General features: G+C 40.1%; 1 protein-coding gene across 3 annotated transcripts in view; it reads right to left on the reverse strand.

Moving 5' to 3' along the window:
• GRIK3 (glutamate ionotropic receptor kainate type subunit 3) overlaps positions 1-23,262 on the reverse strand; it is a 322,874-nt gene that overhangs the window by 78,249 nt on the left and 221,363 nt on the right. For all 3 annotated transcript variants that reach the window (XM_031962173.1, XM_031962172.1, XM_031962174.1), the window contains exons 6-8: positions 20,224-20,397; positions 17,986-18,129; positions 3,860-3,967 (exon numbers count right to left, since the gene is read on the reverse strand). In XM_031962173.1, coding sequence (XP_031818033.1) covers positions 3,860-3,967; positions 17,986-18,129; positions 20,224-20,397 — 426 coding nt within the window. The remainder of the gene's footprint in view (positions 1-3,859; positions 3,968-17,985; positions 18,130-20,223; positions 20,398-23,262) is intronic.

Raw genomic sequence — 23,262 nt, forward strand, 5'->3', positions numbered from 1 at the left:
CAAGCCACATCTACAACTTATAGCCATAACTTGAGGGTTACTCTATGGTTAAATCATTGGATAACAAAAATTGGATGTATGTGGGCAGAGAGGAAATGAAGAACTATGATGAAAAGCAAAGCAGGATAGAAAAAAAGCATACTAGCCTTGTAAGAAAAATAGACTGGGTTAGAATCCTACCCCTGACATTTCCTGGCCAAGTAATGAATCCAGTCCAAAATAGACACTTCCTGGCTGTGTAAGCATGGGCAAGTCATTCACCTTCAATTTCATTATCTATAAGATGGGTTGAATTACAGCTGTAGTGACTACTTCAGTGGACTGTAAGGTATTTTTCAAATCTTTGATCGATATGTAAATGTCAGTTATTATGGGAAGAGGATAGGAGAGAGTGGGGATGGAAAGAAAGAAAAAGGCAGAGGAGAAGAGAAGGGAAAACTGAAGAAGAAAAAAATGGAAGGAGGGGAGAGGAAAGAAGGAATGAAAGAGAAAAGCCGAAAGGAAATTTAGAGGGAAGAGAACCTAGGTAAATTACTTGAAGGTAGAGACTATATTTTGTTTCTTGGCTTTCTGACCCTCTTGCCTAGTAGAAAGGTTGGTACAAAGAATATACTTAATAAATTATTTTGCTCGAATTATAATTGTCCCCCACTTCATCACTAATGGGATATAAGTGCCTTGAAGGCAGGGTTTGAGTTGGTGTTATCTTTGTATCCCCAGATCCAAGTATGTTGTCTTGAATTTACATAGGATCTGTGATTTTCTTACTTTTTGGGACTTCTGGCAGAGGAGTCTTCACCAAAGCAGATGGAAATCCTTCCATGACTTAATAGATATATACTAGAGAGTTTTCTTAAATCTATAGAGCTTAAGTGATCTCATGGCCACACATGGTAATATATGTTAAAGCTAATATATAGATTTTTCTGACACCAAGTGTGTCACTATTATGTACCCTATTGCTTCAATACTTTGAATTTAATAGGTACTTTTAACACGCTTGTTGAATTGAATTAAATTGATTCCAGTTCTAGAATCTTGTTATTTAATATGGGAAAAGGCAAAGGGAGGGAAAGCTGTTCATTTCTCTTCAATGCTAAAGGATTCACGGCCTCTGCTTTTACCAAACTGAGTCTTCAGTTCCCAAATCCATTTCTTCTTTCAGGGCCTATAAGTCAAGGAGCTATCAGTGCCATGGACAGCTCCTAGAGTATCCATGGTTATTTATTCTCTGTATCCATGTTTGGCTTATCTGGTGAGAATGACATGGTGAGGCATTGGAGTAATCTCCTGGAATAAGGGCCAGGGGAAATCACAGAAAATGTGAGTGTAAAGGATGATTCCAGGAGAGCTATGTTTAGCTGAATCGTCTGGCAAAAAAGCCATCTGGAGCTAGATGGTTCTCCAGGATCTGGGGATATAAAGGCACCTTCTAGGCACCCCTTCCTAGGATCCATCGGGTTTTGAGTATCTGTCCAAGTCATTTCCCAAACTAATCTTTTAGTTCTCATGTGGGAATACCCTGTCTCTGTAGAAGCCAATTTCTAAGGCTGTGCTCTTATCCTTCTCACCACTAGAAATGTCCCTTAATATGCACTATGCCAAAATTATCACTCATTTCTTTCAAAACTTATCTCCTTCAGGAAGTCTCCCATAACTAACTCCATCCAGCTTGGTTCACAATTATATTTCAGCCTCCTTCTCATGCACTTTTGTCATTTATATTTGCACAAAAAGTCCATCCTTATGTGGGTGGATATATCTCATCTGACCCTTTCCCTTGTTCTAACTGATGTTCTAACTGATCAGAAAGCCTGACTTAATAATATACAATAGATTCTCTCCCATTATTATGGCTTTAGTCACCAGATGTACTTCACAGATTCAGATACTTGGAGGTACATGAGTCCTCAGAGGTTTCTAATCAAAAACCCTATCAGGTGCAGCATTCCTGACAGGAGATCATTTATCCTTTGCTTGAATACCTCCAGTGGTGGGAAACTTAGTGCCTTACAAGGTAGCATGATCCACTTTTAGATAGCCCTCATTGGGAGTAAGTTTTTTCCTTACAAGTTGCCTCTCTTCAACTTCTTCCCACTGTTCCTCTCTCTTCCCTCTGGAATTAAACAGAACAAATCTAGCCCTTCATACACATGACAGCACTTCAAGTATTTGAATAAAGCTATCAGGTCAGTTCCTTTCCATATGAACTAACCATTTTGACTACACATTTACTTTATATTGATGTATGTATTTCATACACATTTGCTTCCCTCATTAGAATGAAAGAGGCTTGTATGTAAGGATTATTTCATTCTTTGTATTTCTATTTCTAGTGCCTAGTTCATTGTCACACAGTTCATATTTAATAAATATGCACTGATTAAGTGAATAATTCTCACTATGTCTTCGTCAGGCCACACACCCTTATTTTCCTCAAAATGAAATTCACGTGACATAATTTGAATTTCCTCCTCATCCCAGCCCTCTTCCTATATACATTTTACCTTGTCACTTTCTTTTATTTAAAGTAAGGACTGTTCCATAATAGTATGGAAATTGATAAAGGACTTCCTCCTTCTCCCTCCCACATAGGATTTAGTGGGAAATTGTCAATGGCCTTTTCTCAGTCCTCATCTTTCTTTAGCTCTCTGCCATATTTAACACTTGACTATTTCTTCTACCTAAATAATTTCTCTTTCCTGGGTTTTCATGACATCATTCTCTCCTGGTTTTCTTCATACTTGTCAGTCAGAGTCTCCCTAGTAGAAACAGTATTCATCTCCTATCATATAACTATGTGTTTTCACCAAGGCCTGACTTTGGGCCCTTTTCTCCTCTTTCTCAACAACTTTTGGGGATACAAATACCTCAGCTTGACATTTAAATCCCTTTACACTCCTGTTCTAACCTACCATTCCCATTTTATCATGCATTACTTTGCTGTTCCTTGAACTAAGCACTTCATCTTCAGCCTCATGACTTTAGTTAAGCTGTTCTCTATGCATAGAATGCACTCCAGCTTCACTTTTGCCCCTTAGAATCAAGGTCTAGCTCAGGTGCTACTTCTTACCCCTCTTTCCTGAGATTCCTATTAGTGTCTTCTTATCCTACTGCTCAAATGAACATGTATATTGCTTGTGTTTGCTTTGTGTATCCTTTGTGTAGGGTAGCCAGGTGGCAGAATGGGAAAAGTGCCAGACCTAGTCAAGACGACTCATCTTCCTGAGTTCAAATCTGGCTTCAAACATATGCAAACTGTGTGATCCTGGGCAAGTCACTTAACTCTGTTTGCCTCAATTTCCTCATCTATAAAATGAACTGGAGAAGAAAATAGCAAACTACTCCAGTATCTTTCCCAAGAAAACACCAAATAGGTCACAAAGAGTTGGACACAACTGAAAAATGACTAAACAAATCCCACCACAGTAGAATGTAATCTCCTTAAGGGAAAGTAGTTTTAAACTTTGTATTTGTAGGTGTAGCACCCAGGACCATACTTAGGACGTAGTAAATTTGTGTTGGATGGACTGGATTAGAAGTGGGAGTTGTGGGGGAAGCTAGGAGGAGCGGTGGATAGAGCACCAGCCCTGAAGTCAGGAGGACCTGAGTTCAAATTTGATCTCAGACACTTAACACTTCCTAGCTGTATGGCCCTGAGCAAATCACTTAATCCCCAATTGCCTAAGGAAAAAAAAAAAAGAAGTGGAAGTTGTGGGCTAAGTGTGTGGCCCATCAGAGTCCAAAAGGAATTTAGACCCAATTTCTCCAAAGTATTTTATTGAGAGGTGAAAGGACCCTCCCCGGGATTTCTCATTTTCTCTGGTCAGCCACAAGCAGGCTGGGGGCCCTTACTCACCTTCTCCAAGCCATCTTCCTTCAGGCTGATGATATCCAAGTCAAAATCAGTCCTTAAGCCACTGGTTTTGTTGAAAACAATCCGTCCAGTTAATCCTTCCCATTGAGCCTGCCGGAGGGAAGAGGGCAGAGCTGCAATTACTTAGCCTCATAAATCATCATTCGGTACAACTGTACAATGCTTCATTTTAATTACTCCTTACACCGAGACTTTTCCCCAAAGACCATGATTAATTAATAATCACCTCCATCATTGCAGGCTGCAGCACAGGCCGGTGATTTCCATAAATTCTATTATACTCTTTAGCCAGACTTACATTTGTACCTTTCTTGTTGAACATCGATCTCAGATTTGCCCAAATGAGCCCCCTGCCTCTGTGCTCAGTGCAAATGTTGCCTGCCTTTCTCAGCTCCCAGAGGAGGGGGAGGGGAAGAAGGCCTGGGGGCCACCTGAGCAGAGAATGTTTAATAGAAGAAGAGCCTCCAGGGCAGGGCAGAGAAGGAGCACTTTAAATTGTGGCGGGGAAAACTCAAACTAGGGAGGGAAAGAGACATGGCAGGGGCAGGAAGGCCAGAAAGCACAGCTCATCAGTGCAAACCTAGCCCATAAACTCAAATGTGTTAAGGACAAGCAGGAGAGAGAAGATAGCAAGTAGATCATGGAGAGAGGCAGATAATAACAACTGAATTTATACAGGGATTTAAAATTTACAAAGCACTTTATTTACATCATCTAATTTGATCCTCACCAAAGCCTTGTGAGATAGGCAGGCACTATGGGTATTATTATAATCCTTCTTTTACAAATGAGGGAAGTGAGGCTCAAAGTGAGCCTCAATGGGTCACTTAACTAATAAGTGTCTGAGATGGCATTTGAACTCAAATCTCTCCTGACTTTCAGATCTGACACTTTCTACCACACTATGCTGTTTCTTGGTAAAGGTATGGGATTTATGGGGGGTAGAGAGGAGGAAACAGAGAAAGAAGGAGAGACACACAGAGAGTTACAGAGACAGACACATAGGAATAGAGACAGAGACACAGACACAGAAAAAGACCAAAGATCAAGACAGAAGAAAGATAAAGATAGAAACAGATAGTTATAGAAAGATATAGACAGATGCAGGAAAGGGGAAGGGAGAGAGATAGAAAGAGAAAGGAAAGGAAAGAGACATAAAGGGAAAGAGGAAGAAAGAGGAAGGAGTGGAAGTGAAAAGCAGACATAAGAAGATAGGAGGGATCAAAGCAGGATAGGAGGAGAAAGGAGAAATGAGAGTGAGAGAGATGAAAGACATATGAATGAAAGACAAAGAGATATGGATAGACACAAAGAGAGGGAGGCAGAAACAGATGAGAAAGACAGAAAAGAAACCAGTATAATAATCAGTCTAAAATTGTTCATCCTTGAGTGCTCAATGAAAAAACTATAACAACACGTAGCTTGAAGCCCAGACATCAGTGAGTGTTGTGACCGTGGTGTTGGTGTGTTGCAATCAAATGACTGAGGTGCTTCAATACAAGAAGTCTCAGACATGCTTGACTGTACATACAAACTACAAAAGGTCACTGCCATTCTTGGGCTTCTTAAGCCTTCCATCTCTCATTTAAGTGAGGGAAAGCTGTGCAAGATCATCTTCCTCACTTAAAAACAATTCAATTGCATGTCAAAACATCACCTCCCTGATGTTATGATCCTCTTATTACTGTTGATGTTATTGGAGCTGTCCAAGGTACTTTCCACTCTATTACTTTAGACCTTGCATAGCCAAACTGAGTGTCTGGGACTCAAGAGATTCAGACAAATTTTAGAGCTTCTCTGAAACTTACTCCTGTTGGTCTTAGTTCTTCCCAGAGTTACAACTAGTCATCCTGAGAACTAAGGTAACACAACAAAAATTCCTGAAGGAAGATTGGGGCCCGTGTGGCCTTTGGAAAAAGGTAGTCCCATTACTGCTGCTTGGGAGCCCTTGGCCAGGAGAGGAAATGAGATAGGGTTAGTCTGAGGAGGAAGGCATCTGGGGCCCAAGCTTGCCACTTGGGGAAAGAAGCACCATCTGGTAGCTTTCTATTTTAACTAATTATTCTAGCTAACTAGGTGCTAAGCATCTAGCTATAGAAGGAATACAAGTGTAGTCAATACCTTCAAATTTTGGTGCTATGAGGCTTAGAACCAGTCATTTTGGCCTAATTTTGATTTCTGTTTTCCCTTAAGAGACCTAATGGACAAGTGTATTTTCCCTGAAGATATCTGAACACAGGGATCATGTCATTTAAGTTGCTGTCTATATTCTGTCCCATTTTCTCAGGGTTCTTTCAGGAAGTATGAGAACTTGTTGCAGAATTTGGTGGGAAAAGGATCGGAGCTGGGAGAGACCTGGTTTTTAATTTTATCTCTGCCAATTACTATGCATCAACCAACCAAGAAATATTTACTAAGTATCTATTATGTCCAGGATACCATAATAAATTCTAAGGATATGAAAAAAGGCAAAAACAAATGAACAAACAAAAACAAAAAATAGTTCCTGCCCTCAAGAATCTCACATTCAAATAGTAGAGACAACATGTAATTAACTAAGTACACAAAGTTATCTATATCTATAGATATGTATACATATATTGTAGAGACAGAGACAGTGAGAAAGAAACAGAGACAAAAAGAGACACAGATAGAGAACCAGAGAGACAGACAGAAATATACAGAGAGATTGACATATACACAGAAAGAGAAAATACATTAGCAGTGGGGGGTGCATTGGGGAAGACTTCCTGCAAAATATAAACTTTAAGCTGTGCAGTCATGAGAAAATTGCTTAACTTCTCAGAGCCTGCTTCCTCATCTGCATCACAGAAATAATAATATCCACAGATCTAACCTCATTGGGTTGATTTGAAAATCAAATGAAATAATTTATGTAAATTTCAATCAAACTGAAGCATCATTGGAGAGGTATCTGTGTAGACTGGAAAAACCTCTAGTCTTACCATTAGAAGAGTTAGGTTCAAGACCAGCACTTATTTCTCAATGTAAATTTGGAAAAACCTCTTTAACTCTCTGAAGTTTGCCCAACTATAAAATGAAGATGTGTGCAATCTGTCCCTCACAGTTCAGTGAAGAAAGTATTTTGTCAGCCTCTGAATGTTATGTCAATTGAAGTTATCATTACTACAACTATTATTATTATTATCTTTCTAGCCTGAGTCCCAAGCAGAGCATGTCCCCCTGTTAGTTGAGGAAGAAAGAAATGTCATTAGGTGCCCACAGCAAAGGGAGAGAGAGAGCCTCATCACCTCTTGGCATTTACCCACCTGCCAGACACTCTCCAACCCGCCACCACTGCTACTGAGGACTCACTAAATGAAAGAAGCCTCATATGCTCTGAACTTTGGCCTGGCATTTTCCACCTCCTCTCAGAAATGCCAAGTCCTTAAAATGCTTTACTGTTGGGCTGTCACATAGCTAGACATGGAGACACAGAACCCTGAATGTGGTTGGGTAGGAAAAGTCACAGGCTGGAAACTAGGCATCCCAGCCCTACTGTCGAGATGCTGTGTGACCTTGTTCAAGGTTCTGATCCTCCTGGGCCTTGATTTACCTAATAGTAAAATAGAGATCATGGGATAAGTAGCTTCCCTACCTATTGTAATCATTAAATGAGGCAGTATTTCTCAAGACATAAATGCCTCAAAAAATTCATGGTGAGTTAATACTATGCATTATTTCTCTGCCTGTGCATATTGAGAGACAGTAAAATGTAGAGGTTTAGAATGCTAGATCTGGAGTCAGGAAAAGCTGAGTTCAAATCTGGCCTCAATGTGACCCGGGTGTTGGACTTGATGACCTCTAAGGTCCTTTCCAGATCTAAACCTATGATCCTATGATCCAGCTCTCTTCCATGCCTTAATAGATTCTTTATAAGTGGCTGCGGCTGAATAAATTAACTCATTAGTGGCCAAGCCCTATGGTGATAAGAATCTCTATATTTGGCTAACTAGGCCCTGGACAACAGCCACAGTCCATTAATGGGCCTCATTTAGAAAGAAGCCTTTCTAGGTATCACAAAATCATAGATCTTTATACCTGCAATGAATCTCAGAGAATATCTATGGAGCACTTCAAAATGCTAGATTAAGGGCTTTAGTGGTATAGGGAGTCATTGGAAGTTTTCAGTAGAGAAATGGCCTAGCAATATTATATTGGCAGCTATATGAATGGTAGATTGGAGAAGGAAAAGACTGGAGGCAGGAGGGTCAGTTAGGCAGTTATATCAATTGTTGTTGAGTATTTGTTTCAGTCATGTCTAGCTCTTTGTGACCCCTTTTGGGGTTTTCTTGATAGACATACCAGAGTGATTTGCCATTTCCTTCTCCAACTCATTGCACAGATAAGGAAACTGAGGCAAACAGGATAAAGTGACTTGGCCAGGATCACACAACTAGTAAGGCTGGATTTGAACTCAGGCCAATGAGTCTTCCTGACTTCAGGCATGGTGTTCTATCCACTGCATCACCTAGTTGAAGTTAAGTCAATAGTACAGGTAAAAAGTAATGAGTTTGAGTTAAGGTAGTGACAAGAAGAATGACTAGGAGATATTGCAAAGGCAAATTTGATAAGATGTGAATGGATATAGAGAGACAGAAGAGAAATGGAGGATTGAAAAAAGCATTTATTAGGTGTTTACTATGTGCCAGACACTATGTTAAGCACTAGGGATAAGCAAATAAAGCAGATCCTGCCTTCAAAGAGATTACATTCTAATATTGTTGTTCAGTTGTTTTAATTACATCTGATTCTTTGAGGCCCCATTTGGAGTTTTCTTGCAAAGATATTGCCTTTTCTTTTCCAGCTCATTGTACAAATGAGGAAAACAGGGTTAAGTGACTTGCCTAATTTGATTTGAACTCATGGAGAAGAATCTTCCTAATTCCACCCCAGTGTTCTCTCTATTGTATCACTTCGCTGCCTTTACATTCTACCAACAGAATATATAAAAAGCAGCTAGAAAGCTGAGAAAGAAAAGAGGGGTTTTGTTATGGATGGAAAGTCAGAAAGACCCACGTTCAAAACCAGCTTCACTTTCACCATATGATGCTGGCTTTACCCTTTGTAAAATGTGGATTATAGTAGTACCTACTTTCTAAAATTGTTGTGAGGATGAAGTCAGATACTGTTTATATATCTGGACATATGGTATATATTTAATAAATATTTGTTTCCTTCCTTCCATATTTCATCATGATTTGAAAGTCTGGTTCTGACTAAAATAGAGCTCAGGAAGAAAGTGTCAATCAATCAATTAATTGATCAATCAAGACACACTTATTAAATCCCTATTATATGTTAACCATGGTGCTGGGTGCCAAAGTATAAAAATGAAGCAATTCTTCTCCTCAAGGGTTTTACATACACTTGAAACTTGAAAGTTTCATGTATGGATGATTGGAGGGACAGTGGTATGACTGATAGGGGAAAGTCATAGTTAGTTAGGTGATGAACTTGACTTTATATATGAATTTGGGGTAAGAAAAGGACATACAAGATGTAAAAGGACAGAAGACAAATATTGAAATCGAGCATAGTAGGGAGGATGGAGCTGGATACAGATTTGAGAGTCTTTCACATAGAGGTAAGGATGAGAGCCTTGGTTGTGGATGAATAAGTTATTATAATAATAATAGCTAGCATTTATATAATGCTTCTTGGTTTGTAAACTGTTTTATACAATGTATATACTTTTATACTCACAACTCTAGGTGGTAGGTTGTATAATTGTCTTCATTTTAAAGATAAGGAAATTGAATCAAATAAACATCATTAGTGTCTGAGTCTGGATTTGAACTCATTTTTTTCTGACACCAAATCCTGAACTTTGGCCAGTGCACTACATAGTTGCTTCACAGAGAAAACTAATGAGGAGAAAGATGAAAACAGAACCTAAGAGACACCTACATTCAGATGGCAGAAGGAAAATAGTGAAGGACACAAAGAAGTTACAATCCAATCAGTGTGTAGTGTGTGTGTGTGTGTGTGTGTGTGTGTGAGGGGGGGGGAGGAGGAGGAAGAGGAGGAAGAGAAGGAGGAAAAGAAGAAGAACAAGAACAAGAAGAAGAAGAAGAGGAAAGAAGGGAAGGAAAGAGAGGAAGAAAGGGAAGGAGAGGGGGGGGAGGGAGAAAGGGAGAGAGACATAGACACAGACACAGACACAGACACATGGACAGAAAAACGGAGACAGAGAATAAAGGAGGGAGAACTGGAGGGAAAGGGAGAGGGAGATAAACAGAAGGATGCCAGATATCAGAAAGAAGAGGACAAATGTGCCAGCAAGGATATGGCCTGAGGAAAGGCCATTTTATTTGGCAACTAAGAGATAACTGTAAAGAGTATAGTTTCAGTTGAGTGGTAGGAATGGAATCAATCACTGAATGGATAAGCCTTTGTTAGGTACCTACCATATGCCAAATGAACGTTTGCCAAAAAAGATTATTTTATGAAGAATTCACACAAAAGCAAGTCCTTATAAGATGGTCAGAAAAAGTGATACAAGGACATTTTCAAGGTCTCTCTTAAGAACTTAAAAATTGATTATATGGCATGGGAGACACTGGCACAGAACTGCCCAGTATGCTCTATGAGCAAAGCAGAATTGCTGTAACTCAAAAGAGGCATGAGATGCACAAAGGTAGAGAATCCACCCCAAATGTTCATATGGACTATTTGTAACTGATCTGTGGCAGAGCATTCCGAGCTCATATCAGAGATAGTTGGACTTACTGTAACTTGAATCTAACTTAGTGATGTCATTTTGATTCTCTTCGACAACAGACACCAAACAACCATTGTCATAGGCAATGAGAATACAAAGTCAAAAATAAAAGAATCTAGCCCTCAAAAAGTTTATATTCTATCAAGGAAACATGAATATTAATGAATGAAAAAACATTTAGTAAGTGCTCACATTTAATATACCATACCAGATATTGTGCCAAACATTGGGAATACAGACATAAGCAATACAAACAATCCCTGTTCTTAAGGAACCTTTTATTCTATAGGGAAAAGGCAACACATTCAGGGGAAAAGGGATTATGAAGAGAGTGAGATCACTTTCATGTAGCCTGGTTTGGAAATGGTGGTCAAGAAGTGCCTTGGAGCCCTAATTTGGGGGAAGATAAACCAAGAGCTTATTTCTTAGCCATAAAATATACAAAATAATATAACAAGGCCTTTAAATTTGGAGAGAAATAGGAAAAGCCTCCATAGAAAGTGATATTTAAGCTGAACTTTAAAGGAAGGTGGAAATCCTAAGAGACAGAGGAAAAGAAGGATAATCTAAGCCTGGGAGACAGCCCTGTGCAAGAGCAGAGATGGGTTATGGAGTGTCGCATATGAAGAATAGTAAAGAGGCCAGATTGGTAGGATCAAAGACTACATGAAGGGAATTAATGTGTGTGGGGGAAGCATGCAAGTAAGTAAGCTGGAATCAAGCTCAGAAGAGATTGAATTGGCACATGGAGCAGTGTGCTTTTCATCCTAGAGGCAGTAGGGAGCTACTGGAATTTATTGAGCAGGGGAGTGATGTGAGCAGACCTGTGCTTTAGAAATCTCACTGGCATCTGTGTGAAGAATGGATTGGAAAGGGGATAAATTTGCTATTGCCTAGGTGAGAAGTAATGAGGGCTTGAACCAGACTGGTGGCTGTGTGAGTGGAGAAGAGGGGAAGGCAGATTGCAAAGAGTTGAAGAGTGAGTGGGTGGTGCGGCAGTTAAAGCAGCCAACATGGATGATTGTTTTTAGAATTTATCAGTGAAAAGGAGGAGAAGAAGGTAGTTTGAGGGATGCATCATGGGAAATTTGGAGGGGGGGGGAATCTGAGCATATTTGCTAATTTGTGGGAAAGGAAGCAGCTGAAAAACAGAGAGGGATGTACTGGAGACATGGGATGGGAAAGGGAACAAGGTCTTGGATTAAGTTGGGGGATGGAAAAAAAAGCACAGATGGAATGGTTAACCTCTGTTGGGAAGGTAGTCATCTCATCTCAGAAAAGAGATAGAGAGGAGAGGATGTTGAGATCAATTCTACTTTGGTCTTTGGATCACCTGGTCCCCTAGCTAACAATCAAGTGAGAATTAGAATTCAGAATCCTTTACTTTCAGTTCACTGCTTTTTTTCTCATTACTTTATCTTATCTCTCCCAGCTTGTGGGAAGACCTGAGGGGAGCCTTAGTTCACCACAAGCTCAGTATGAGTCAGCAGTCAAAAAGCTACTATAATCTCAGGCAGTATTAATGGAAGTCTAGTGTCCATATTGAGGGAGTAATCATTTTGCTAACCTTTGCCCAGGTCAGGTAACATTTGAAGTACTGTGTCTGGTTGTGAGTGCTTCATTTTAGGAAAGACATGGACAAGTCGTCCCTCTAAGGTTCTCGTATAGGGTAGGTGCTTAAAAATGCTTATCCCATTAAATTGATTAAGAGGTTTTAAGGCATGGAGGAGAGGAGATAAGAGTGTTTAGTTCTGATGGCTGCTGTGGTGGGGTATGGAAGGTGGGGAGACTTAAGGAGAGAGGAAATAGATTTGGAAGAGACTGAGAAATTTGATAGAGAGCTAACAAGAGATGGATAAAAGGATTGCCAAATAACAGTAGGAGTACAGGGAGATTAAATAGCATGAATTTGTCAAGGACCCAAACAGCCGGGTTTTGAGACTTTCTCCAGCAATGCTCGGCAGTCCAGGATATAAGTGGATTTGTTACTGGTGGGCAATACTGGGAACTGTCATATTAATTCAAGTGTTTGGAACAGAGATTTTCAGCACTTTTCTCCTCTCTCCCACCCCAGTCCAACCCTTATCCATGATTTCCTTGGGACAGACTCGTCCTGTGCCAAAGGTATCTGAATTCTAACTCTCACCTGATTGCTGGCTATGGGGACCAGGTGATCCAAAGTCAGCTTCTCCATTTTTCAGGGATTTGATAACTCTGATCTGAAGAATTCTCAGTCAGGCCTTCCTCTGGATGGGCATGTAGCAGGGGGGAAGGTGGAACAGGGTGTGTGGGCCCCTTAAAGAACAGTGACCTTGTCTATAAATAGCCACGTGCTCTGACCTCAAGAGGAAACCGTAGAACAAATGCCAGGGCAGTAAAGATCATCTCAATGCCAGGGAAGGATCTGCCATTGCTGCCTGCCTTTGTCTCCTCCACTCTGAGCCACCACAAGATAATACAGACTTGATGAACTGGAACTTTCTGTTGCTTAGAGCAGGTAGCTGACCTGTTAGAAGGTACTCTTCCCACTTCTGCCAGGGGAAGGAGATTGCTCAAGGGAAACTCAGGAGCACTCAGAAAACAAAGCCAGCATGGGTTCATCGGGAACAAGTCATGCCAGACTAACCTAATTTCCTTTTTTGACAGGGTTACTAGGTTGGGTAGATCAGAGGAAGGCTGAGGATATAGCATGCCTGTGTTTTAGCAAAGCATCTGACAGTCTCTCAAAATAGCCTCATGGACAAGATGGAGAGATTTATAACCATTTGAATAACTGGACCCAAAGAGTATCGCTCTATTAATCCACATCACCTTGGAGAGAGTTTTTTAATAGTGGCCTCAGGATTCTGTCCTTGGCCCACCCTTGTCTTTTAAAACCTTTATTTATTATGACTCCAATACAGGCATAAATGGAAATGGTAAGTGTTAGAAGGATAGTTAAAACACTGGATGAGTTATGATTCAAAGAGATTGTGACAGGTTAGAATAAAGGGCCAAATTTAATAGTGGCATTTAGTAGAGATAAATGTAAAGTTTTATGCTTGGGTTCATAAAGTAAACTGCACAAATACAAATGTGAAATAACCAGTTTAACAACATAAATCACAGAAAGAAAGAGCTGAAAGGAATTTTTGAAGTCATCTACTTCTATCCTGTCATTTTGAAGATGGGAAAACTGAAAACTAGTTATGTTGACTGACATCCAAAGCCACACAGCTAGCAAATGAATTAGAACTAGAATTCTGGCTTCCTTACTTCCATCCAGGGAATTCTCCCCCACCCCCATTACTCTACCCTGTGTGGCCCTCAGCTCGTATGAAAACTTTGGAGTTTTAGTTTCTCTCCTTGGTTTTTTTTTTTTTTTTTTTTTTTTTTGGCCAATTAATCACATCTAATTCTTCATGATCCCATCTGGGATTTTCTTGGCACAGATGGAGTGGTTTGCCATTTCCTTCTCTAGCTCACTTAGCAGAGGAAACTGAGGCAAACCCCAGGATCACAAGCTGGTAAGTATCTGAAGCCAGATTTTAAATCAAGTTCTCTTGACTCCAAATCCCAGTGCTCTATCTAGTCTGCCACCAAGTTACCTTGTTCGTTCCAATTTCTCTCAGTCTCCTTTGCTCTAGCAAAAAAAAAAAAAAAATGGTCATACTTGCTACAAGTGGATATTCCCCAGAGCTCAATCTTTGGCCTTCTTTTTTGAAATGTTAATTCAATTGGTGATCTCATCAGCTCCCAAATTTAATTATCTAACCCTAACTTGTGCATTGTCCAGTTTAATATCTTCAACTATCTAATGGTCATCTCGAACTGGATCTTCTGTAGACATGTTAAACTCAATATGTCTAAACCGAATTCATTATTTTTCCCTCCAAACCCTCCCTTCTTCCAAACTTTCCTATTACTTTCTAAGGTACCATCATCCTCCCAGTTTCCCAGACTTGCAACTTATGAGTCATCCTAGAATACTCACTCAGCCCTTCCCCACCCAATTGGTTACCAAGTCCTATCATTTTTACCTTCATGACATCTATTGTCCCTTCTCTCCTATGATCCTGCCATCAGCCTGGTTTAGCCTCTTATCTCATGCCTGCATTTTTAAAAATAGGTTACTGATTTGTCTCCCTATCTTTATCTTTCTCTCCATGTTAGACCATTCTCCACTCAGCTGTCATATTCATCTTTCTAAATCACCACCACAAATCTCACTATCTCACACGCATACCACCCCTTTCCCCCATTTGATAAGTTCCAGTGCCTCCTTATCACATCAAGAATCAAATAAAAAATCCTTTGTTTGGCATTCAAAGCCCATCATAACCTGCTCCTCCAGTTTAGTCTTCTTATGTCTTTTTTATTCTCACATTGATGATTCAGTGACACTGGCTTCCTTGCTATTCCTAGAATAAAACATTCTATATCTGCACTTTGGTCATTTTCTCTGGCATTCTGCTGTGCCCAAAATTCTCTCCCTCTTCCTCTCTCCCTTCTGGCTTCCCTTGCTTTCTTCAAGTTCCTGCTAAAATTCCACCTTCTGCAGGAAGTCTCCCACTCCCCTACAGTACTAGTGCCTCTCCTCTGTTGATTATCTTCAATTTATCTTGTTTATATCTTGTTTGATTATTTTTTTTTGCTTATTGTTTCTCCTTCCCTTCAATAAGGTTGTAAGCCTCTTGATGTCAGGGATTATTTTTTTTCCACTTAGCACAGTGCCTGGAACAGAGCTGGTGCTTAATAAACGTTTATTGGCTGATTGACAAGCAATATGAGGGTCATCAGTATGATCTGAAAGTCAGAAAAGCTTAGGAGGCATTAAGAGAAGTCCAGTGCCCAGAGTCAGGGGAAGGGTGACTATCTCATTATCCTTTGCCCAGGTCAGGCCACATCTAAAATATTGTATCCAAGTATGAGTTCCTCATTTAGGAAGTGAATTGTCAATCCTTCCTTTCAGAAGGTACTCTTCTGGACTCTATCAGGGAATGGAGGTGATTATTATGGGCACTCAAAGCCCGTGCCAAGCTCTGGCAGGTGCACCCAAGCTAGAGAGGCTAAGGACTATGAAAGTCTCTAATGATGGAATAGCAAGAGGATTAAAACTTGGATTTCAGAAAGACCTTTCTGATGGAGAAGAATGCAAGACATAGGAATGAGACAAATACCAGAGATTTTTCCAAAGCAGGGTGGTCCTCCCTTCCTACCAATGGCAGGCCAGTTCCTCCAGCGCCAAAGATAAATAGACTGTCCTGTTTGGGTTTCTGATTCCCACCAAGCATTGAATAGACATCTGAACCTATACTTTTATTTTATGTCACACTCCCACGGAACCCAGGAAGTACAGTGAATAAAGCACTGGGTCTGGAATTAGGAAAACCTGAGTTCAAACCTGACCTCTAACACTTGGGAGCCATGTGATGCAAGTTCAGTTACTTAACCTCTATTTGTCTGTTTTCTCAATGTTTAAACGATACTAATAATAGCACCTCTCTGGGTTGTTCTGAAGAACAAATGAGATCTTTTCAAAGTACTTGAAACATTGTCTGGTACATGGTAGGCACTTAAAAACTCCTCGCTTCCTTCTCCTCTAACCCAAGATTGCAATCTGGGGACCCTAAGCTTCATGGCACAACCCCCAGCACTCTTTCCTACATGCAGGTAAATAACTCTAGTTGCAGGAAGCTAAAGGCTGTCAAGTATTTAGCCCTAGGGATTCCCCCTCCCTAACTTGCCCGTGCACTGATCTTGTCCATTCTCTCTCTAGGGCTGGCAGAAAGAGGGATGGAGAGAACAGATAGAGCAGGAACAGGCAACAGGAGGCCCTTTCAAATTTTATCTTCTGACCCAGGCTCCCACTGAGGGCCTTGGCTGGGTCTAGGGGTACATGCTGGGAAATTGTTTTGGGGAGGAAAAGGCTGTTAGAAGAGTACTGGAGTCAATAAAATACCTTTAGTTAGCTGTAGCATTATGGGGGAGTCAACTGTTCATGAGACAAGAACCTTCGGACTCAGAGTGAATTGAAATCTCAATGGGAGACAGACATATTGTCTGCCTGGGAACCACTTATATGGCTAAGTTGCATTAGCAGAAACTAGTCACCAAAATGGGGAAGGGGACTGTGCTTGGACAAACTCCATCTGGAGTATTGTGTTTAGTCCTAAAAACACATTTTAGGGGGCAGCTAGGTGGTGCAGTGGATAGAGCACCAGACCTGAAGTCAGGAGGATCTGAGTTCAAATCTAGTCTCAGACACTTAATAGTGTGTGTGTGGCAAGTCACTTAATCTCAATTGCCTCAGCAAAACCAAACAAAAAAACATTTTAGGCATGGTGTTGTCAATATGGTGTAGTTTTCTAGGGAAGGGTGGCTTAGATGGTATAGGATTTGAACACTGTCATATAAAGAGGAGTTGAAGGAACTGGGGAGTATTATTTTAGAAAAGGCAATATGGGGGGAGATGGAATGAATGGTCTTCAGGTTAATGGGAAAGAGGGGTTATACTTCTTGGTCTCAAAGGAGAGAACTAAAACCATATGGTGAAAGAATTGGGGACATATTCAACTTAGGGAAACAAAAATCTTATTGAATGTGAAATAGGCAGTAAATTCTCTGCCACTGGAGGTCTTTAAGTATAAATTCTAAAGGAGATTCATAACTTGTGGTGGGACTAAAGAAATCTCTTCCAGCTCCAAAGTTAGGGTCCTAGCCTTCTATGATCTTGACATTTGAACAGATACTATGTCTATTAATTGGTCATTTTCTAGAACGAAGGCACCTCACCATTCTTTGGCTCTAATTCAGAAGCAAAGAAGTAAACAAGCCTTAATTAAGCATCTACTATGTACCAAGCACTTTACAAATGCTATCTCATCTGATCCTAAAAGCAACACTGAGAGGTAGCTTCTATTATTAATTCAGTTGGAGAATTTAAGGCAAGTACAGATTAAGTGATTTGATCAGGGTCACATAGCTAGTGAGTATCTGAAGTCACAAGTCTTCTTCATTACAGGCCTGAGACTCACTGTAGATCCTGAAGAGTAGGTGGTCTGGACACATTTCACCAAGATGTTAGGGTTTCAAGAACATCCTTCTCTAATCTTGGGGAAAGCAAAACAACCAGGGAGAGCATGAGGTTGGGGGAGACAAGACAGAGCTCTAAGGTCTGGTTTTGCCACCATGATGCAAAGCCCTTCTGTGCCTCAGTTACCTCCTGGGTGAACAGAATGAAACGTAATCCTCACCAAGCTGTGGTAATCCTCACCCAGGGCCCTGGCCACGGGGTGCCCATTCTTCCTCCCACCTCCCTGCCCTTTCCTAGGGCGAGGGTTTTGTTCCCCACTCCATGCTGGTCCACACAAGGAATACTCACTTCTTTGATGAAATTCATGAAGCGGCCTCCAAAGCGCCAGGCTTTGTGACGGTGACACTGCAGGGAATTGACGGTCATCTGTGGGGCCCGCTGGTAGCACACAGAGACGATATGAACAGCATCATAGAGCAAGGCTGCGTCTGTCTGGAATGGAAGGGTAGGGGGGCAGCAGAGCTCAGGACAGCTTCCCTGAGGACAGCCAAGGGGGCTGCCCCACTCTCTATCCCTCCTCCAGCCACTCTCCTCTACTTGGTCCTGGGGCTGCAAAAGGGACCATTTATCCCCCCCAAATCACTCCAATGCAGATCTCTCCATCTCACAAAAACAAAACGGAGGCAGCAGACACAGCATGATGCTTTCCCAGCACCAGAACCCAGGGTCCTTGTCTGTCTCAGCCCAGCTACTACAAATGGGATAGGACTGCTTGGGAACCCCACTGCTTTTTGAAGAAGTCCGGTATGATCCAGTGGGCCTGTTAGCTCACCCTTCTAGAGAAAGGCTGTGTCATCTGTCCCAATGGGACATTCACATGAACAGAGGCAGCCAGACACATTTACATCTCCACACTGACACATGCAATTACACGGATATATATATATATATATAATTTTTATGAAATATATATATATATATAAAATATATATATATATATATACATACATACATACATACATATACATATATACACATAATACATATACATACATATATGTAGCTATACACACATGCAGAGTTAGACATGTGCCTGCAAAAATACTTTCCTGCATATAAACACACCTCTGCAATACCTCATAGGCATAACATATAATACATATATATATTATTCTCTCTCTATATTATCTTACTTAGCACTTCTGTGTTACAATGATCATATTATTTTAATCCCCATTTTACCGAAGGAGAAATTAAGGCTCAGAGATGTGAGTTTCATGGCCACATAGCGAATAAACATTGAAGATGGGATTTGAAACTAGGTCCAACTGGATTCAATTTCAGCATTCTCTACTGCACCAAAGCTTCTGACATTGTGGATGCTTTTATAACTGAATGTGGGGATCATGGAAAATTTGATAACAGTAAAAGGTATCAAATATTCCCCCAAGATTTAATTCTTTATGTAAAAATAAATAAGCACATCTTATCTCATTAATATGTAATTCTTGTTTTTGTTTTTAATAAATGGTAAAACTATATGTACATCAGAGAATTCTTTTAAAGCATATTTCTTCATGATTTATTATCAGTAAATGTTTGATTTGTATACTTATTTTGTTTTTTCATAATAGCTTTTTATTTTCAAAATATATGCAAAGATAATTTTCATCATTAATCTTTGCAAAACTTGTGTTTCAAATTTTTTCTCCCTCTCCTGGACAGCAAGTAATTCAATATATGTTAAACACCTGCGATTCTTGTACATTTATTTTATATAATTATATACCTGAGGTCAAGTAAAAATTTCTCTGGGAAAAAATGGGTCATAAGTGAAATAAGTTTGAAAAGCCCTGTATTATATCTGAATCTCTGTATGTAATGTACATGAAGACAGAAAAATATCCAGGTAGCTGTTTATTTGCATAATACTTGGTGCAGTGGAAAAGAACACAGAATTTGAATGCCCTTCTGCTTCTATGAGATTCTGGACTCTTTTCTCTCCCTGTGCTTACTAATAGGATATTTCCTATTCTGTAATGAAAAAGTGAGACTAAACGGTCTGTAAAAGAAGCATACACACATACTAGGACATACTTGCACATGCGCTTGTACACAATATAACAAAGATGTCATATATCCACATACATCCAATGTATATATACACAAAATATGTTTATGTACATTCATGCTAGTTTATACATATACACATTAAGCACACACTTTGTATGCAGACACAATGACAAGTACCTTAATTTATTTGGTTATCTGCTCATCCTTCTCCCACCCCCCAACAGATACATCATCATTAAAAGAGACACCCACCTTTTATCTTCTTCCTGCCATACTAGGATTGTCAGGAAGGGACACTTAGCTTCCTGGGGCTGAGGTCTTTGTGCCAGCTAAGTAGACGACTGACACAGATACAGTTCAGACTTACCTCCCACTCAGTAGTGATTATGGCCCTTAGGGGGACTCCATTTCACCAAGGCCAGTCCCTCCTGCTCGCCATAATTATGGATGGGCCAGGAGGGACCCCTCCCCATTTCCCCTACTGACTCCCCTGCCCTGCCCTGTCCTGCGCACCATCATCACCCCGTCCAGCAGGCCAGACTCAGCCCGAGGTGCCGCCTGCAACCTCTCCATGGACCACTTCTCTACAATGGCTGAGACATGGGGGTTCTCCACATTGAGGATCCGGAACCCTGTTAGATTGACTCCAGAGTAGCGGTAGGGTTCTAAGTCTAATGCATAAAGGTCCTTGAAAAGAGAAAGAGAAAGAGAAGGAAATCAATTTAAATTATCTGAACACTTCCAAATTGGCCCTTTTTTCCTCTCTTTCCCAGGGACTGCAGCCAAACCAGGGAAGTGGCAAAGGTCGGTAGAAGAAACCTGATACTGAGTCAGGAGATTTGATGGGCAGCAGATAAAGGCAAAATGCTTAGCACAGCACCTGGCATATAGTAGATGCTATATAAATGTGTGTTCCCTTTCTTGAATCTCAATAAACAATAATAAAAATAATAACTAACATTTATATTGATACTTTGAATATATCATCTCATTTGATCTTCACAACACAATATTCACAACCTGGGAGGTACAAGCAGTATTTAGCCCACTGCCTGGCACATAATAGGTGCTTAAAAATGTCTTTTGGTTGATGGCTACTATTATTCCCATTTGATAGATGAGAAAACTAAGGCTGAAATCAGTTAAGTAAGTGGCCCAGCTAATAAATGTAAGGCAGGATTTGAACTTGGGTTCTGCTGCTTAGCAAATGAGTGATTTAGGACAAATCATTTCTCCTCTCAGGGACTTATTTTCCTTATTTATAAACTGGGACATCTTGTGTTCTAAGGTCTCTCCCAGCTCTGACATCCTCTGTTCTAAGCTCTGACATCTTGTGTTTTATGGTCCTGTCCAACTCTGACATGACAAGGACAGGAAACATTTCTGGGTAAGAGACAATAGAGCCATGTAGCTATCAGGTCTCTTCTCCCTCCAGGTGTAGTACCACCAGGTGGTTGAGGTGGGGCCTCAAAGGTCCTTGGCCATTCTAGAGCCCCCAATCTGCCCTGTCTCCTATCTCTAAGTACTGCTTGATGTTGTACTAGGAATATCCCATCCCCAGCGGGGAATCAGGGAACTAATTAGGTTTGTTGGGACTCTCCGGTTGTATTTTACTTTCTACAGCTACAATTATCCCAGATTTTATCATCCAAGCCAGCCATATTTACAATTTTTCTGTTGAATTAATTATGTTCTGGAGGAGAGATGAAGGGTAATAAAACTCGGAGCACATAAAACAGAGACTGCCACACTGGGCTGGCTTCAGCTTGGCCCGAGATCCTCCTAATTGATACTAAATTCCCTTTGTTCTGCCTTCCCTCACAAATCCACCTTCTATGGCTTTTATTTAAGGGGGAAGGATGGGGTCAGAAGGGGAACAAAGATTCTTTCTATAAAAACAGTACATTTCACAGAATTTTAGATTTAGTACTGAAAGAGACTATCATCTATTGCAAACCTTTCATTTTACAGGAAAGGAAACTGAGACCCAGACAAAGATTCAGATAGGAAAAGGGACTAGAATAAGGTAATACAGCTAGTAAATAGCACAGCCAGAAGGCTGAACATAGGTCAGTAGAATTGGAAACAATATATGTGTTGTTATTTTTTCTAATTAGAGTATGAATCCCTTGAGAAAAGAATAGGTCTTACAATCAGGTGAAATAGTGGATAAAGCACTGGGTTTGGAATCAGGAAAACAGTTCAAATCTTGGCTCAGAAACTTAAGAGCTAACAGTGTATGTCACTTAATTTTTCTGTTTTTCAGTTTCCCTGTTTGTAAAATGAAGGGATTGGCTCTAGTGGCTTCTAAGGTTCCTTCTGGTTCTAAAGGTATGATGTTACATTTCTTCTCTGGGTATCCTCAATTCTTAGCATAGTGTTTGGAACATAGAAAATATATGATAAATGCCTTTCCATTCAGTATTACTAAGAAATTCCCAACAAGTTGTTCTCTAGTAAATACTTAAAGAGCCTACTATATGCAAAGCATGGTGGCGTAAGCTAGGAATATAAAAAAAAAATAGCTTTTTCCTGCTATTAAGGAGCTATTCTGCTAAAGACTGGAGAAAGAATATAGATAAGTAAAAATAACAGGCAGGCAGGTGGGGAGATAGATAAAATGCTGGGCCTAGAGTCAGGAAGAACTAATCAAATCAGACCTCAGAACTTACTAGATGTGTGACTCTGGGCAAGTCACTTAACCCTAATTGATTCTGGAAAAAAAAGAAGATCTAATAAAAAAGCAGAAGTGAAGTGAAACCAAGATGCAGGCATGACATAGAATCTGTGTTGTATGGAGACGAGAGTTGGAATTCTGAGCTGAGTGAACATGCTGACCAATTGCTTCAGAACACAATGATGGAGCAATAGGAAGAAAACCTGGAAAGGTAGGCTGGAGTTACATTGGGGTTTAAATGCCAGGCTGAGAAATATGTATTTTGTTTTAGAGGTGATAGGGAGCCACTAAAGATTTTTGAGTTCAAGAGTGACATAAAGTTATTCAAGATTATTTTATACTGCTTTCAAAATATTTTAAATAGTATTTTATTTTTTCCAAATACATGCAAAGAAAGTTTACAACATTCACCTTTGCAAAACCTTTTGTTCCAAATTTTTCTCCCTTCCCCCCCTCCTTAAGACAACAAGCAATCCAATATAGGTTAAACATGTACAATTCTTTAAGATTATTTTGACAGTAATGTAGAATAGAAGCCACATGGGGTCCACAGTACTACTGAGTGTGGCCAGAAGTAGGATAAAATGTATTTGGGAAGTATTTAACTGAATAAATTAAAGTACAATAAAACATTAATAATGTCAATATGTGCTTTTCTAAGTCAATATGCGGCCCATAAAGATACTTTTGTATGGTTTAGTAATCCCTATTTTTATTTGAATTTAATGTCACTTGTGTAGATGCAGGAGAAGAAAGAGTCCAAAAGATGAGAGATGAATTAGAATATCAGTGATAAATTCTGGGTTAGAGATGACAAGGGTTTCTGGCAGTTGTATTAGTGGAGAGAAGGAAATGTTCATGAGATGAATTGTGTA

The sequence above is a fragment of the Sarcophilus harrisii genome, chromosome 3 (assembly GCF_902635505.1).
Source record: "Sarcophilus harrisii chromosome 3, mSarHar1.11, whole genome shotgun sequence".
Taxonomy (NCBI): Eukaryota; Metazoa; Chordata; class Mammalia; order Dasyuromorphia; family Dasyuridae; genus Sarcophilus; species Sarcophilus harrisii.